Here is a 19,192-nt window from a genome sequence, read left to right as displayed (position 1 = left end):
TGATCTTGAAAGAAAAAGTTTGCTAACCCCTTGTCTAGAGGAACTTGAGTTCCAAGAATTATATATGGGAAGCAGTGGAGATGTTTAAATTCTCAATTGCCAGGTAAAAGATTGGTCTTTCGTACCATTTTGCTCCTTATACCAATAAGCTAATTTCTTTTTTACTATACTAAAGGCAATGCTATTACAAATTGGTTTCTTATCTGTGTTTCACAAAACAAAGCTGAGAATAAAGCTTTGCATAGCTACACAATGTAACTCAACTACCAGGCATAAAGAGGCTATCATGGCGCTTTAATGACTCCAGTCCAAGAGGTTTTATTTTAATTTCACATGCAATAATTATATAAAGTAGAAGTCTGTCAACATCTCATTTATGATTGCAAAATTTGCTGTCGTTTCATAAAAGGGAATTTTACATATTCCTTCATTTAATTGGGTGAAGTTGGTCACACACTATAACAAGAAAATACTTGACTTCTGATGATTGGACACAGTTTTTAAAATTTGTAATTCATGACCATGTGAGACAAAGCCCTTTTCCTAGTACAGAAGGTATTGTTACCTTTGGTCCTGGGAAGCCTTCTCCCGGTAAGCCCCTCTCTCCCGGCACTCCCTCGGGACCACGGGGACCCTGGTTGGGATAAAAGGGAATGAAGAATAAAAAAGAGAGAAAGGATAATGGGAGGAGGGGGAAAGGAAGGTAGGAGAGGAAGGAAAAGAAAATGGTTATATTTCAGTTCACATAGGCATGATATAGTCCTATTGAAGTCATTAGTAAGAACCCTTTTAGTAAGCTTCATACTAATCAGGAGAATTATAGAGATGTGAAGAATAACATTCCCATTGTATTAAATACTTGTTCCGCCAAAACCAGTTTGGCTCAGTGGATAGAGTGTTGGTCTGTGGACTAAAAGGTCCCAGGTTCCATTCCGGTCAAGGGCATGTACCTTGGTTGTGGGCACATCCGCGGTAGGGGGTGTGCAGGAGGCAGCTGGTCAATGTTTCTCTCTCATCGATGTTTCTAGCTCTCTATTCCTCTCCTTTCCTCTCTGTAAAAAATCAATAAAATATATTTTTAAAAAATACTTGTTCCACTTGATTGGCATATGATTGTCTTTTCTGGTAACCTCAAATTAGTGGGAAATGGAAATTAACTGATGTGTCAGAATAAGGTACAGAAAATAAACCTTATGAGGAAAGGCTAACTTCGGGGACTGCATGGCTGGAGATGGATCAGAGTAATTTCAGAGTTGAATTATGGGACGTGGGGGGGCTGTGAAGAAATCACCGCACAGCTGGTTAAAATACTGAATTCTGTGTACATGTGTTTTAATTTCTATCCTCATAAATTTGGACTCAAACTTGAAATTTTTCAAGAACTAGTTGAACCCACTGGAGATTTATGTGAATGTAGAAACCTGGATCAAGGGAAGCATGATTTTCAATCTCAATGATTAAAATTAAGAAGTCTATGTGACAGTTGCTCAGAAAGGCATTAGGAAAGTTGAGAACTTCTCACATAAGGATAGAAAAACGACAGTTTCAGGCATTGAAGTGGACTGGCTAGAAAGGTACTCTCGGAATAATAATAATAATAACAATAATAATAATAATAATAAACAGTAATGTTCCACTTAAACACCAGAAATTTTAAAAGGCTACATATTTTCTCACTAAATCTTCTTGGCCAGCAGGCCAAAAAGTAGAACAGGGACTAACAACAGGAATCTTAAAAGCATAAACTGGAGCTTTCCTTTGAATGGGTCTTGACTCTAAAAAGATAATGAGGGCTCACTTGCCGGGGAAGTAAACCTGAGACAGAATAAGAGCTTCTCTGAATGACCTTGGGGCTGGATACGCAGTCATCCAGGGTCATTTAAGAGATGCTTTCTGGTGAAGCCTGGAAGCAGAATCAGGATGGAGCATTATGCTAATCAGTGACTGAGCACCATTATGGATTTGTGAGAAAAAAAGCTTACAGCAAAGCTTATAAAAACTGTATACCAGTGTTTGTTTTTTCGTTTTTTTTAAAATATATTTTTATTAATTTCAGAGAGGAAGGGAGGAGGGGAGAGAGAGAGAGGAAGAGAGAATCATTGATCGGCTGTCTCTCCTGTACACCCCACATTGGGGATCAAGCTTGCAACTGGGGCATATGTCCTGACCGGGAATTGAACCATGATCTCCTGGTTCATAGGTCAACTTTCGACCCCTGAGCCACACTGGCTGGGGTGTTTTCTCCCCTAATATATATTTTTAAAAGGACAGTCTTCTTTAGTATTTATGCATAGCCAATAATTAAAAACTTTAATTAAAATAAAAAAGCTAACATTTAATTCCATTTAAATGACTATGTTTATGGGAAAACCTAATTTTTAACAATCCAAACCCTTAATCAAAGCATTAATATTCATGACAGATTGTTCTAATATTAGGGGAAAATAAATATGACATAAAAACTGGATTGTAAACTAACATCACACACTATTACAAGAAAATATATTGACCAATAATTTTCCCCAATGACATGACATATAAAAATATCACAATGTACATTAAATACTAATAAGTCTATTTTCTAGTTTATCCTCCCCCCCCCCCCCTTTTTTTCATTCAATAAATATCTAACAGGTGTGAGGCTCCATGCTAGGTTCTAAGAAGAACAAACCAACCTGCTTTCTGTCTCCTGGAGTTTAGAGTCTTGCATGATAATTAAAAGCAGATTCTGGTGGCCTTTGGACTAAGGTTCAAGTGCCAGCTCTGCTGTGCAGTATTGGCAGTGTGACCTTACACACATATGTTCCTCTCTCTAGAGCTCAGCAAACTTATCCCAACAATGGTAGCAACAGTACTTACATCACCTCAGCATACGGTCAGGACTAAGTCAGACAGATTTAAAGCTTTCACAAATGTGGGCCCTTCGACTCCGCATTTCTAGAATACATCAGCTAAGGTGGAAGTGAACACATTGGTTGCTTTTAGGAGCCATGTGTTCCAAACTGCTGAGAAAAGAAAGTGAATGCTGGTGAGCAATCACTTAGGAGCCTTTAAAAATATAGAGAACCAAGGTTCAGTTACTGCAGACTGTCAGGATAGTAGTCCACACCACCACTACATTCTCACGTTTTCTAGTGGAGCGACCAGGACAGGAGATGATTGTTAACCTCAGACAAGAAAGAGCAGCTACTGGGTTAGATTAACTATATTTTAAATTTTTTAAGACAGCACCAATGGATCATTTTTAAATGACAGAAATGCTCAGTATCCTTTTCAAAGGCCATGAAAATAAATTACAACTGTGGCATACTTATTTGGTGTCTAATGAAAATATATAATGGAGGAGCATAATTATCGGTTAACGCAATCTGGTCAGTGAAATGATTTGAGACATTAGCAAGATCTATTATTTTCTTACTTTCCTTAATCTAAATAGTGTGGACAATCAACAAAGTGGTTATAATATACATTGCAAGCATTAAAGATAATGTTAAATAATAATTGTCTATACTAGTCACACATGCCATGTACTTTATTCTTAACTTCAAAGTAATTATAGTTCTACTTCAGGGAGTATTTATCTTTTACAGATAGCACTTGAAATAACCTTACACATAAAACAAACAGGTCACCTGAGATTCTGAACCAATTTATCTTTCATGAATCAGTCATCACTGAGACCAGCATAAAACAAGTGGTAATCAAAAATTAAAGCTGGTAGTTTCTGTATTTGTTACTAGAATAGAGTAATAAAATTGATTTTGTATGTTCAGCTCGTATCCCATGACCTAAATTATTAGTTCAATTATTAGTTCTAGGATGTTTGGTATAGATTTCTGGGGATTGTCTATGAAGACCATAATGTCATCTGCAAATAGGGACTAGCTTTAGTTCTTTTTGAAATCCATGCCTTTTATTTCCTCTTCTTGCCTGTTGTTCTAGCTAGGATTTCTGAATAAGATTGGTGAAAGCAGAAGTTTTTCTCTTGTTTTTGGTTTTACCATTTCACCATTGAATATACGTTAACTGTAGTTTTTTGTAGAGCATACATTCGCTTTTACTCCTAGTTTCTGAGAGTTTTCATCAGGACATATGAGGGTTTTGAATTTAAAATTTTATTGAATGTTTTCCTATTTCTTTTTTTTATATGATCATGAAATTTTTAGCCTATTAGTACAATGTATTATAATGATTATTAAATCAGTCTTGCATCCAGGAATGAACCCCATATGATGCTGCTAGATAATTCTTTTTATATATTGCAGAATTCTACTTATCAATATTTTGTTAGGATGTTTGTGTCTATATTCCTGAGGGATATTGTTCTATAGTTTCCTTTTTATGTATTGTCATTGTCTTGTGTTGGTATTGGAGGAAAATTGGCCTCGTAAAATAAGTTAGGAAGTGTTCTTTCTTCTTCTATTTTATGGAAAAGATTATGTAAACTTGACTGTACCTATAATATTTTTTGTCTTTGCAAGAAGATCTAAAGCAAGTGTAGCAAAATGTTAAAATTTGTCTATCTGGTAGAAGTTTACTAAATCCTTCTCTGTTATATTTTAGCAGCTCATTTTTAAAAAAAGTGTTTATGTAGCTAATTTTTATTCCCACTTATTCAGATTATTATGAAAAAAATTCTTGTTTATCCCAGTTTTAATTTTAAGCCCAGGACACATGGCAATCTACATGGGCCTGTGTCTTTCTAGCCCATGGCCCTCCAGTTTCTACATTTGCAGCCTCTCCAGTGAAGAACCAGCAGTGTCTGCAAGAAAGCTGATTCCTTCTCTCTCAGGGAGGTTAGCTTTAAGGGCACTACCTAGTTAGCAGAAACTGAGACTTGACCACTGGTCTCTAGATAATCAGTGCAGTATACATTTCCTCCATGCGATGTGTTCTTTTTGAATGTGTACACAGACATTAGTGAAAAGCCTAGCCCTCAGACAATATGCTCCCATTCCACTCACAGCCTCCAGCCCGGAAGCACGTTTCTGTTACTACTTACACACGAGGAGCTATGCAATGCAAAACCAAATTAGGACACCAGCCATGTTTTCATTTGTACCCCAGTGGCTGTTCTTTCCTAGGAGAATGATTACTTGAAAAGTTAAGGAGCTTTTTATGCTAGAATGGCCATGTTTTATTCATTTCCTCCTTAGATCTCTTTTGATAGAAGTATTATTTTTCCTTTCCGACAATAGGAAACTTCAAAGTTACATGAGGTAGAGATTGCAAATAACACAGGTCTGGCCTGTCTACCATCCTTCATACCAGCTGTAGAGTACACTCACGGATTAGGTAATGAGCAAAGTCCTCATGGTAGGCGAGTTTCTCATGGTTCCAGGAAAGTAAATTAAAGGCATTAGGCCTGAATCCAGTTCTTGTATCTCCTAGGAAATTTTGACACATAATTCTTGAACAAGCTGACTAATCCTGTATAAGCTATTACTGTAAGAGAGAACAGTTGTACATATCATATACATACAGAGTGGGGCAAAAGTAGGTTTACAGTTTGAGTATGCAAAAATAGCTTATTCTTGTATTACTACTTATTGGTCATTGTATTATTTTCCATATGAACTACTGTAAACTTACTTTTGCCCCACCCTATATGTATGTGCATATGTGTGTGTGTGCACGCGCGCGCGCGTGTGTGCACGCGTGCTTCCCTATTTTACTTATGAAAAAATGAGCCTTGTATTTTGGTTCTTGCATATTTACTATCATTTGTTTGCCCAAAAGATACAAACTGGATTAATTGAGCCACTTTCCTAGCCAGAGGGAGCACCTATGAACTATATTTGTCCTTCTCATTCCATCTAGAATTTCTGGCTACTTACTGTCTGGCCTGGCTCACCAACACCAATCGGTCCCGGGGCTCCTGTTCTTCCTTCCTGGCCTCTCTCCCCCTGAGAGAAAGAAACAATAGCACGAGAGCTGGAGCTTTTACAGAAAGAAGAAACAGCACAAAATACTCTCAAGATTTCAACAAAGATAAATAGCAAAACAGTCAAACTTTTCTCATTCAAAAAGATAAAAAATAATCTGGAGGAGGAGGACTGGCTTGAATTCCAGTGAACAAATTACCCTAAAATGTTCAACATTCCTTCTTGTCTAAATGCAATAGGGCACATTCCACTTTCAGAAACCATTGGAAGGATGCACTGTATGTGACACCTTTTGGCGACTGAGATGACATGCTGGCAATGCTCATGCTGCTCCTACCCCTTTCCCACCGTCCTGGCATGCTGCCCTCTCCCATCCCCACTCTCCCCCATGTCACCTCTCCTCTCAGTTCTACTTCACACTTGATCTCCTTTATAACCCTTCTCCAATAACTCCACCGACATAAACTCCACCTCCCCTGAAGTCTCAAGTGCTGTTGTGTACATGCCATCCATGGTGACACTGTTTTACATTCAAAGTGCACTGTTTTGTACTGCTCTCTGTTTTAGTCCTGCATCAGCGTCTTTTTGTCCCAATGACAGAAAAAATCCATTTAAAATAAACTCTATTAATCCTGCAGGATGCAGAAGACACAGAATCCTTTCTAGTCCCCTACTAACCTAGTGTTCAAGTCCCTTCTAGTCCCCTGCTAACCTTCCTGACAACATACTTTTCGGTCTCATGGTTCTTGTGGTTTCTGCCCCTGTCAGCTTATTTGTTGTGAGCAGGTTAACATTTTGCATGTTAACATTTCAAGTTCATAAAAAATCAACAGAACAAGATGTACACTGGCAAGAGAGTGGGTATTTGGAGATTAGCAAATTTTCCCTCCAACCAAATAACAAAATGCATTGGTGGTTCTTGTGGTAACTGACCCTGGCCACAGCACTCAGTGTCCAAGCATCCAGACTGGACACTGTAACTTCTGTAAGCAGTCTCCTGGCACCTGTGAGGGCAAGACTGAGCAGAGTATAAATCACAGCTCCCCCAGCCCCTACAATAAATTCAAAAATCCTCAGTGAGCAAAGAGACAGGGATCCTTACCTTAATACCTTGCTGTCCAATCCCAGGGGCACCCGGAGGACCATAAGGACCAGGAGGACCTGGATCACCCTAGAGGAAGAAATGGTGGTACGTTAGCTCAAGTCAATAATATTTGCTGAGCAGCTCTTAGATTCATAGTGATGTGATAGGGGCTTTGAGGGCAATTATGACACCTAGTTCACAGTCACGTCCCTCTAGTGTTTCTAATTCAGTTGAAAACACAACATAAACCCAGGGTGGGAATTATCCGCTGGGCATAGTAGAAACATGATTTAGGGCCAACAAAATGTTTCAATTTTTATTTATAAAATCAGAATTAAGCATAAGAATGAATACATAACAATTATTTCAGTCTGGATTTTATGTGTCTTTAAATTAACTCAGTTCTAAAACACTATTTTTACTGAGATAAAACCCACAAAAGCAGTTTTTAGGATCTATGAAAGTCATAATGCAGCCTCATTTTTACATTCAATAAATCTTTATTAAATTTCCGGCAGACATGTTTTATTTTCTACACAATATCCATTCTCTCTGCTCTTGGGCAACTATTCTTTGCCATCAGGGGTGTAGGATGAATGATAATTGGTCCAATGTAAGTCCGGAATCTTCTTTCCTTTTGCCCCTGGTTAGTCTAGGTTGGTCGTTTGGCTGAGTTCTGACAAGTGTAGGGATCCTACTGAATGTAAAGAGAAACCATTTGCCTCTGACTCTTCTTCCCTACTTGGAGCTGTACTAGCTATCTATAGCCAGGAGGCAACAATCTCTCAGATGATGAAGATGATGCAGAAAAAACTTCAAAGAGCCTGCATGACTCCTGGAGAACCTCACTGAGCAGCTGATTCTACCCTGGACTACCTACCTTCAACCGTTCTGTTTACTCAACAAAAAGAGTGCTTATGATTCAAGTCACTCACTATTAGTCAAGATGTCTGTTACTAGAAGCCAGAGCATTTTCAATGATTGCTGTCTACCATGTAGCAGGCCTGGCATCCAATTTAGTCCTTATAGAACTGAATGAGAACATCAAGCTCATACTATGCACCAGCGACGAACCTCAGTCCCAGAGAGCTTACTTCAGAATCAGATGATTGTGAGAGTTTCTGACACTTTGGCATTTGAGTGGGTTGAATTTAAAAGTACCTTCTGTTCATTCTTTTGAATACAAGTCAGTCTGGCAGACAAATCAACTTCAATTTCCCACTTTCAGATTCAAGGTTGCGCTTATTTGTCTATATTGATCAAATTTTCTGGAGCCGCCAGGCAATTGCCATTATTATTTTGACATGTTCTTGGCCATGGAATTTCTCTATATATAATATCGGACTAAAATTTATCCCTACACCTGCAGTTTTTCTCTTTAATCTTAAAGTTTGATTTAGCTGCTAGAGAAGATTTTGTTTCCTAAGGAATCCAAGTTTTCACTTCAAAGAACCTTTTCCTTACAACTTCTCATGCTGTGCACCCAAGTTGGAATCTCCTCGCAATTATACTGTACATGGTGACTCTGTTAATCAGTAAATGAATACCAATTCCTTGCTATGAGGGTAACAAAGTAAATAAGAAGATGTTTAAGACATAGTCCCTCAACTCAAAGGACTAATTTGAGAAGTAAACACACCACTAAAATGATAATGATAAAAAATAATAATAAGTTCTAAGTTCCTTTATCCTATTTGGACCAGTTATGGGTCAGAAGATTCTTAAATATTGTAAATGTAATACATATTATATATTATATACTTAGTACTTGCCAAATTTTTTATCTAAAACAAACAAAAATTTCCTCTGGCTTTGCACAAGGCATCAGTTCAGTTGTTTCCTTGAAATGTGTAAATCAGGAGAATCAAGAGGAGAATAACTGTCTTAACTCTTGAGCCCATGATCCCCTTTAGCCTTAGCCAACTATCAGTAGCAACAGAAATCTCTTAATATTGCCTTTTGGGGGAAATTACAAGGATCTGAAGCTTACAAAGGGATTGTTTTCTCTCACCTGAACACAGACAGCCCCATAGGAACATATATCCACATTTCACTTCACCAGTCATATGGTGGCTGTTTAATATGTATAGATTCAATTGATATTCATTAGGAGCTAGCATTTCAACATAGCATCTGCGGACCGGTATTTCCCTACAATGAATACCAGTATTTACCTTTTCATACTTCCCTCTTCCCTTTCCTACAAAGATTCCTGAGGTGCTTTAAAAAAAAAATGGTCCTGATTTTAAAGCACCATAGCTGGGTGAGGCAGAGCAAGAAGAGGAGAGTTGGCATTCTACTCGGAATGAAATTAGAATTTGCCAAGGTAATATAGACCTAGTAAGACTCCAGACTTGATTGCTTTTCTGCTATTATTCTTATCCCAACCCTCACCAGCAAACACCAGGACACACACACACACACACACACACACACACAGATTGAATATCCCAAGAATTACTTATTATTTCTCTATTTCACTTTCTTTAACCATCAGAGGCATGTACAAAGAGGACTGGGTAAAAGTTGTGTTCCCAGAGGGGCTGTTTATCGTGACCTTCATATGAGCATAATGTGTGTGAGCATGTGTAGAGGCATCACAGAAGTTAAGTAGACCACTTTGGTCCTCCTCAGAAATTAAGGGCATCTATACTCTGGGTCTCAAAACTGAAGTAAGCCAATCATTAATTAAACCAGCTATTGCCAAACACTACCCTGACACTTTACTAGTATATATATTATTTCATTTAATCTTCTTACAACCCTAGGAAATGGTTATTTTTTCACATTATTGTGTAGGAATACAATTTCCATTTTCTAATCTATTTTTCAGCATGTATGAAATCATAGGGAAAACTATGGCTTTGGAGTCATTCACTGCAGTTGAATCCTAGGTCTATAATTTACTAACAGTTCGAGTTTTCATAAGATCCTCATATGCAAAATGAAGATAATTATATCTTCCTTACAGGGCTATTGAGAGGATTCAAGATATTGTCTGTAAGACATCTAAGTCGTAATTATCACACGGTAGCTGCTTAATATGTGTAGACTCAATTGTTATTCATTCGGCTTTCCTTGCACACCAAACTGATGCTGAGTACCAGTTACATAATTACAGACATAAATCAGATCACACCTGCACTTTTCAGACACTTGCAATCTGGCTGGACAGAAAAATGAACATAAAACAAGATACACGCATGTAAATTAGGCATAATAAAGATACTAACAGAGCATGTATGACTCCAAGGCAGAAATGTTTAATTCTGCCTTAAGGAAGTAGGACAATTTCATTTGGTAGAGATGATATGTGCTCTGAACAAAGAAGTAGGAGTCATATCTTATCGGGTAGGAAAGGAGAGGAACAAAAGTTCAGGGAAAGGAAAGCATATGAGACATAAAATGCTTTAAAATGTTCTGGGGGCAGTAAGCACAAGCACTTTTGTGGTCTCAAGAGGAGAGGAATGAGGTGATAAAAGGGTCACTAGTGGAGCCATGCTGTCACTAAAAACACATAGTGGGCATCACATGTAATTTTGAATGTTCTATAAGCCACATTAAGAGATTAATAATATATTTTATTAAACCCAACTTTTCCAAAATATTAGCTTTTCAACATACCTATATCCTATATAATAAATTAGCTAATATGCTAATTTGACTGAACAGCAGAATGATCATCCAGACAATCGTCCGGACGACCTTCCAGATTAAGCTGGGGCTGCAAGGGCCAAGGCAGCCAGGGTTTTGAGGGTTGAGTCTCTTGCATGAATTTCTTGCATTGGGTTTTTAGTATATATATATATATATATATATAAAAGGCTAAGCAACCATTAAGGCAGAATGACCAGAACGACCAGTCTCGATGATGTGCACTGACCACCAGGGGGCAGACACTCAATGCAGGTGGTCAGTGCCTTTCCATAGGGGGAGCACCACTTAGCCAGAAGCTGGGCTCACAGCTGGCAAGTGCATCAGCGGTGGTGGGAGCCTCTCCCACCTCCATGGCAGCCCTAAGGAGCAGCGAGCAAGTGGGTGGTAAGAAGAGAGGGGTCCCAGACTGTGAGAGGAATGTCTGACTGCCAGCTTAGGCCCAATCCCCACAGGTAGTGGACCTAGGCCAGCAGCAGATATCCCCCGAAGGATCCCAGACTGTGAGAGGGTGTAGGCAAGGCTGAGGGACACCCCCCTCCCACCCCTAAGCAAGAATTTTGTGCACTGGGCCTCTAGTAATCAATATAAAAAAATATCTTCTTATTTAATTTTCATTATTTTTAATGTTATGTCTTTGAAATCCAATGTGTATTTAATACTTATGGCACATCCTAATTTGCCTGAGCCACATTTCAAGTGACCAGTAGCCACATATTACCATTGTATTGGACAGCACAGGGTTAGCGTGATTAAAGAGGCTGAGGTTCTGGTCAGAACCACGGAGAGTACCAACATTTAGGTGATATGGGAGTGGAAGCACACAGAGATGCTTTGTGGGAAGTTGGGGGAGGCAGTGGCCAAGAAAAAGAAATGGGAGCTGACAAAAAAAAAAAAAAAAAAAAAAAAAAAAAAAAAAAAAAAAAAAAAAAAAAAAAAAAAAAAAAAAAAGCAGTGTAAAGGAAGTCGGGGGAAAAGAGAATTTTAAAAGGAACTCATATTTCCAAAGACTAATTCATAATCTTCCACTTGCAGACCTTCTCATCTCCCAGCATTCTGTCTCAGAAAAGGGCAACCCAATCCCTGCAGGGGTCAAGCGAGAGCCTAGGAGTCCTTTTGAGCACCTTGCACTCCCTTATCCACTGTGTGCAATGCATCACCAGTGCCTATCAAAATGCCTCCTAAGTCTCTCTCAAATCCATCCTCTCCTTGATTTTCTATCATATTTCTACAGTCTACCCCAAATTAATAATATCTTTTGCTCAGATTACAACTAATCCCTTAGTACTTTCCATGTGTCCATTTCAGCACACTCCAATTTCTTCCTCTTCCCCCACATTGTGCCAGAGCAATCTTTTCATTTTAATCTGAGTAAAACCCTTCAAAGCCTTTCCCTTCCCTCTGGGGTAAAGACAACGCTCCTTACAAGGCTTGTGGACTCCTGTACAGTATGGTCCTGTGGCCATTCCAGTCCCATCTGTTATTATTAGTTGCTTCACCACATGCCACCCTAACAGCATGAACCTTTGTAGTTCCTTGTACTTGCCATGTTCCTTTCTGCCACAGGATCTTTGCATGCACTATTTTATCTATCTGGGATGTTCTTACTTCTGCATTTTCCTAGTCAATCCTGACTCATTCTTCAGATCTTATTTTAAGCAGTATAGCTTCAGAGAAGGCTTCTCTGATTGGGTGAAATCCTATGATAGAGGTACTGGTAGCACCATTTCCCTCTTTTTTACTGAGCATTCTTAATAATGGCAACTTTGCATTTAGTTAATATATCTCCCCCTAGACCACATGTGTCAAACACAAGGCCCGCGGGCCAAATCCGTCCCGCCAGGCCTTGCAATGTGGCCCGTACCACGCTGTCATCACTGCACTCCGCTGCGTTTCCATCACAATGACAGTTTATGACTGTTCAGTAAACCATTCGGCCCGCGATTTAGGCTGGATTTTAGATTTTGGCCCCTTCTCTGATTGAGTTCGACACCCCTACCCTAGACTGTGAGGAGGATGTCATGAGATTTTGCTCAGTTTCATATTTTAAGTGCTCGGCCAGTTGACATCATTCACTCAAGCATCCATGCGGCATTCACTGAGCAGCAACTAGGGATCAGGTGCTGTTCTAGCTGCGGGAGCTGAACAAAACAGGAAAGCTGGTCTAGGCTCGGGAAGTGGAAGACTGGAAATGCTCCCTTGGAGTTGCCCTTAGTTTACTCGGGTGTTCAACCATAGTGATACCAAGTAGCTTTTAAGCAGTTCCTCTTTCATGCTTATCAGAGACAAATCATTTTTTTTTTTCAGCTGAAGGAGTAATGAAATCCTAATAGGTGGCCTGAGCTTACACTGGATAGTCCAGCTAGAGAAACACAACACTACTTTTTCCTGGCCCTGACTCCAACGAACATCCTTCCTTTTCCTAAGATAATAAATAATGAATGATTGCCCCAAACTCTTAGACATTTCTGAAAATACAATAGAACTTCACCATTTCTTGAATAATACAATTATGAACAATGTAATCAGACCATGACATTTTCTTAACATTACAAGGATGTTTTAGCAACTGCTTTCTAATATTTCCCAGCTTTGTGTAGCACAAACTTTAATATTTTAAGATTTGGGACAAATACTCTCATACTTTCCAACTGGAACAAAATGATGGATGAGCATTTTGCAAGTGCAAAATGGTTCAAGTATGGCCAAGATACACTCTTAGCTAAAACTCAGGAACATGGTGGCACTATACAAAGACTTGGAGAAAAGTCAAGAAAGGCCCCTTTTTTGGAAAGAAGGAAAAGGGGGTGGGGAAGGAAACTAATATTTATCAAATACTTTCTAAGTCAGGCTCTATTTTTAGTCCCTAATTTCTCTTGTTTGAGAGAAAGCATTATGTAAGAAGAGGCATATTGTTAGAACACATATCAAGCTAGACTTATTCTGCATTAATAATAAGAGGGGTCTTCAAAGTTCTTAACTGCTGAGTAATTATTGACAATATATATGGCACTTACTATGTAACAAGTGCTGCCCTAGGTGCTTCACATATATTAACTCATGCAGCCTCAAAACAACTTTAAGAGGTAGGTACTATTATTAACCCATTACATAGATGAGAGAATTGAGGCATGGGGGAGAACAGTAACTGGCCCAAGTCACAGAGGTAATACAACAGCGGGTTGGATTTGAACCCCAGCAGTCTGGTTTTAGAGCCAGTGCTCTAACCACCATGCAAACTGCCCCTTGGGACTTTTCAATTCTTTTCTTAAAGTATTTGAAAAAACATCTCATCAAAGACTAAATTCATGTCTTTGTTATAGGAAGAAAAACACAAAAGTTAGTTTCAATCTATCCACAGCTGAAGATCCATCCTATGAAGACCAAGGATCTTGAAATACAGTATAAACCAAGAGGAAATATGCTTTTGTAAATGTAATTTCAGGAACACTCTATGTTTATCTGGATCAGAGTTGTCACTGAATTAGTGGTAAATGTAATGTAAATTATAATTGGCAATACTGTGATCACACAATATAATTCTAGATATATAAACAGATTATTAACCACCTATACTAAGTTTGGAACCACTATTATTTCAAATCTCAAATTACAGTCTTTTTTTAATATCTTCTACTAGGGTAAGAGAAAATACCACAGTTCATACACTCCACCTACTTAATCTCTCCAAAAAAGAAAAAACTACACAATAACAAAGAATTGGTAAATAATATAATTGCCACTAAACTATTGGACCATATTTTAGTAACACTTAACTCATTTTATTCAATGCCATTAGGCTCAACCATGTGAAATTGACAACATTCAACCACGTTTGATCTACAAAAATGGCAATTCATATGGTTTGGTTTAGTTGGAAAGTCATACTTTATCACTCAAAAAGTCTAAGGTAATGTGTGTAGTTTTCCCTAAAAAGAAGGAGCAATCAACAACCCCTCAGGAGAGCTTCTAAGAATCACAGGTCTGGTGGCCACTGTTTGGACTTCTCCAGAACAAAATAAGTAGCTGGAAAATATTCAAGGGTGAACCTTCTCCATAAATCAGAGAACAAAATATCGATTTATGAGGAGATGTGTTCATATGACAGTGTAATATGCTTCTTAAAAACTTACCCTGGAGACTGGGGACCAGGGGAGACAAGGAGAGTTGGTATTGCTTAAAGGGCACAAAGTTTATGTTGGGATGGTGGAAAAGTTTTGTGTTTACACAGTGGTGATGTATTTAATACCACTGAAGGTACACTTACAAATTGTTAAAATTATACATATTATGTATATTGCACCTTATCCTTGGAATGAACTTAATTTTCCCTGTTGCAGTGTTACTATTGCAACTTACTTGAATTAATAAAGGAAACTGATTTTATTAATTTTTAAAATCCTGACATCTGAGGAATTGCAGTAACTGATTCTATTTCACATTAGTGCCAGCTTATCTGGGCATGTGGGATAGACTCAAGCACCTTTGTGGGATCTATTGGCAGCATTTTGGTTTCTCTCTCTGTTAGAGTTTTCACTTTAGCGGTCCCTGCATACACATCTGCATACACATTCCCCCACATTTTAGGCTGTCTGCTGAGAACCACATGCATTGGGGATGAAAATCTACTACCTTGAAGCCATTGTTTGGCATCCCACATGTTCTGGCATCCACCTCAAGTTGTCACTGTCAGTTGTCTCATGTCAAGTGAGTTAACAAGCTAATTGAGAGTCCTGGTGGGCAGATGTACATGTAGGACAAAGCCCTTTCCACAAGAATTGTTGGATTACTGATCCTTTCCCTTTAATTATAGGGCCCAGGACAGAAATAGCACTTAGACTTTGCCATCTCTGAAGGAAAAACATGCACATAGTTTGGCAGCTTGGTTCTGATTCTTCATTAAACAGATATTTATAATTGAAATTGTAAAAGGGATTCTTCCTATTGCATAGCTCTGCACTGAGCGATCACAGCCTTGTTCAAAGTTTGTTAGCCTGAGCCAGAGGGCCCATTATTGTTTTTGGACAACTGGAAAGCTGACATGTTCCAGGTCCTTGCACTTAAAACACTTTACACGAAGCCAAGAATACAGTCACTCAGGAGAGCTATGGAGTTAAGAAGAAAGTTTTGTTTGATTTATTATTCTGAACAGCACTAGGAATTGTTGACATCCACGTATGTTTCAACTGATTTACTTCCCATTGAGTTATAAGGGATTATAACCTGTTGCAAATCATGAGTCTTTAGTGATTGAAAGCAACATCTTATTAGGAAATTGTTAGGTTTTGAGTTGTGTGAGAACTGAAATAAGGAGAAGGTTTAAAATTCTTCAGAGTTGTTCATATTTGTGGTATTGAACTACTTCCAAACCACAAGTGAAATATTAGTTTTGTTTAGTAGGTTGACCTATAAATCTACTAAGCTAACTTTGAGTCAAGTCGTGTATTTAAATAATTACTAAAACATCAATATACAATATACTTTTAAAACTACTAGATCTTCATTAATTACCTTTCTGTTCTAATGAAAATATTGACACTGTATTCCAATGAAAATATCTCTCTATATATAAGGGGCTAATATGCAAAGTGTCCCCTTGGGAGTTTGACAGGGAGCATGGAAGTTTAATCACTCGCTATGACATGTGCTGACCACCAGGAGGTGGCACAGAACATGGAGGGCGACCAGCTGTGGAATGCTGAGGGAGGGAGAGAGGAAGGGAGTGTTATTGTTGACAACTCATTCCATTGAAAGCCTTTTACTCATTCAGTCAATGAATATTTATTTTTTGCTTATCTTAAATGTGTATGAGTGTGCATATGATATTTTTTTTTTTTATCTCTGTGCTTCTGACCTATCACTGGATCTTCTGCTTTAGATTTTTCTTTATAAGGGTGATGGACATGCACATATCTGTCTGATTATCCTGTCAATGGTTCATATCTGACAGAAAGATGGCAATATTTAAAGGCAAAACACATAGAAGCTCAAAGAAAACTTGATTAGCACACTGCTGGCTATCAAATTATCTGCATATGCATTCCTAGTACCTATGATAAGAGTTGATGAGTAGCCCTCGTTTTATTTCATTTTTGATGCAAACATTTTCAAATATATTTTTAATTTAATTTATTTTCCCCCATCACCATTTATTCTCTCTATGCCCTCTTCCACTTCCCCTCTTCCCCTCTTCCCCAATCACCACACTATTGTCCATGAGTTTCTCCTTTCCCTCCCTCTCTCTCTCTCTCTCTCTCTCTCTCTCTCTCTCTCTCTCTCTCTCTCTCTCTCTCTCTCTTCTTTTTGATCAATCCCTCCAGCACCCCCAATAACACCCCACCCCAAACACACACACAACAGAACTGTCTGCCTGCTCTCTATCTGAGTGAGCCAGTCAGAGAAAGATAAGTGCCATATGATTTCACTCATATTTGGAATTTAATGAGCAAACTGAACTACCAAGCAAAATAGCCTTCTTTTTTTTACAATGACCTCTTTTCATAGGGTATTTTTAAAGGAAACAGGATGTTATATAGGGATGTTTACTAGGCTCACCGTTTTAATTTTAGAATCTGTATATTTAGCTACCATGTTTCCCCAAAAATAAGACATCCTCTGAAAATAAGACCTAGTGCATGGAAAGATAAGACATCCACTGAAAATAAGACCTAGCACAACTTTGGGAGAAAAAATTAATATATAATATGACACTGTCTTATTTTCGGGGAAACAGGGTATTACTTAATATCATGAAAATACCAGCTACTTAAAAAATATCTACTGTGCTTGAGATCCTCAAAATATGGGATGAGATCAATGGAAGCTGGGCAGAGTTGGATAAGGAGAAATGGTGTGTCTAAGAATCATGGTGTGATGTAGAACTTTGGTGTGTTCTGTGTGCCGAATTTGCCCTCATCACTCCTCTGGAAACATAAGTTTTGTTTTTTCATTAATTCTAGGTCATTTGTTCATTTTTGATGGATGATGGATGTTTGATTCACTGGAGATTCTTTACCCTGACCATATCCAATTTATTCAATTGGACCAGACTGGTGACATCTCTTTATGGGTTTTCTTAACATCTCAGAAATGAAGCTGAAGTTAAGACCAAGGTAAGACCAAGTTTCATGCATAAAAGGACTTTGAGTTGCTTATGTTGAGTTTAGCACAAGAGAAAAACACTTAGAGGAAAGAAAATCCTGCAGGAAATATAGGAACATCCAAGAGTAAAACAATGAAAAAGGTTAGAAGAAGGGACGCAATTCATCTATTGTGATAAATTAATATATAATACAATATATCACCATATTTTTAATTATTTGCTCACTAACATTTAGTAGTTTGCCTTGGGAAAATACTCCAGGGCTATTTCCTAGTGTCCTTTGTCCTTAGTACTGAAGCACTGGCACTAAGAGATTCAACACGTCACAACCTGTGTTCTGGTCAAGCCACAGTGAGCTATCTATCTCTCCTTCAGGAGCACAAAGAGGGTCTTGGAAAGAGCAAGTTTGTATGAGACTTGAGAAAAAAATAATCTTCAGAATTACCTCAGAAAAACACCAAGAAATGGCAAAAATTACCTAATGTGGGCTTGCACACCCAGAATGCTCTTTTTACTTGTTCAAAACTAATGTTAGTAATTTGTTCTCTGTGATTTGAAAGGCCTGCCAGTCTTGAGCCATTCTTTCCACTTATTAGAGAGCCCATTCCATGGCCGGATGTGATTGCAACCCAAACCACCACTGCAGCCCTTGGAAGCAAGCACTCAACTTGACTGAGAAAGAGTAGAGTGCTCGTTCCTGAGCTACACTCTCAGTCCCATGCTAGGATAAGTCTTCTTGGCATTCATAAGGAGAACATCTCATCCGTCTCTAGATGGATGGGATGTTCTCCTTATGAATGCTTTGCATGACCCTCATGTATGGGAACCATGCTGAGGTGCCCTTAGAGCCAAAGTTTCATTGTGAGGAACAGCAATGTTTTGTTGCTAAGGAAACAAGGGTATTCAGGGCAACATAGGAGCTATGTTACATGTGGAAAATATTAATGACAAATGGTTTGTGAAACAAGGCCAGAATCACTTTTTTAAAAAATTATTTATCGCATGCTATTTCCCCCCCTTTTGTTCTTTGGCCACCTTGACTGCAAACCCTTTGATGAAGAAAATCCAACCATGAGAGAAGTAGAACAGGATTGTAGTTCCTGAGAGAAACCATTCATAAATTTAAACACACAGGCAGGCCCCATTTAGAAACTCTCAGGCAATTTTCATAAATGTTACAAATCTGAAGATATCTATTTTAAGGTCTTGTAAGAAATCAAGTATTTGAAAGAGCACATTGCTAGGTGTTTTTTTTTTGCCCCTCGACACAATTCTCTTCCTTCTTTTCCTGCATTTCCAGATAAATATTATAACATAGTAGGAAGGTACCCTTTAACAGACTGCTGTTTCCAGACAGATTACATTAGAACTGGACACATATGCAACTTCCATACTGTCCAAAAGAAATGCATTGGCCTCAGGTTGACTATCCCAGAAATTGAGTGATTTTCCAAGGGAATAAATAGA

General features: G+C 38.3%; 1 protein-coding gene across 3 annotated transcripts in view; it reads right to left on the bottom strand.

The window, feature by feature from the left end:
* Nucleotides 1–19,192, bottom strand: part of COL28A1 (collagen type XXVIII alpha 1 chain) — a 142,977-nt gene that overhangs the window by 87,874 nt on the left and 35,911 nt on the right. For all 3 annotated transcript variants that reach the window (XM_045578408.1, XM_036429347.2, XM_036429346.2), the window contains 3 exons: nt 6,988–7,056; nt 5,838–5,906; nt 566–634 (listed from right to left, as the gene is read on the bottom strand). In XM_045578408.1, coding sequence (XP_045434364.1) covers nt 566–634; nt 5,838–5,906; nt 6,988–7,056 — 207 coding nt within the window. The remainder of the gene's footprint in view (nt 1–565; nt 635–5,837; nt 5,907–6,987; nt 7,057–19,192) is intronic.

This window comes from Pipistrellus kuhlii, unplaced genomic scaffold (genome assembly GCF_014108245.1).
Source record: "Pipistrellus kuhlii isolate mPipKuh1 unplaced genomic scaffold, mPipKuh1.p scaffold_m20_p_10, whole genome shotgun sequence".
Classification (NCBI taxonomy): domain Eukaryota; kingdom Metazoa; phylum Chordata; class Mammalia; order Chiroptera; family Vespertilionidae; genus Pipistrellus; species Pipistrellus kuhlii.
The sequence above is the reverse complement of the archived record's forward strand: the minus strand, read 5'-3'. Positions and strand labels throughout refer to the sequence as shown.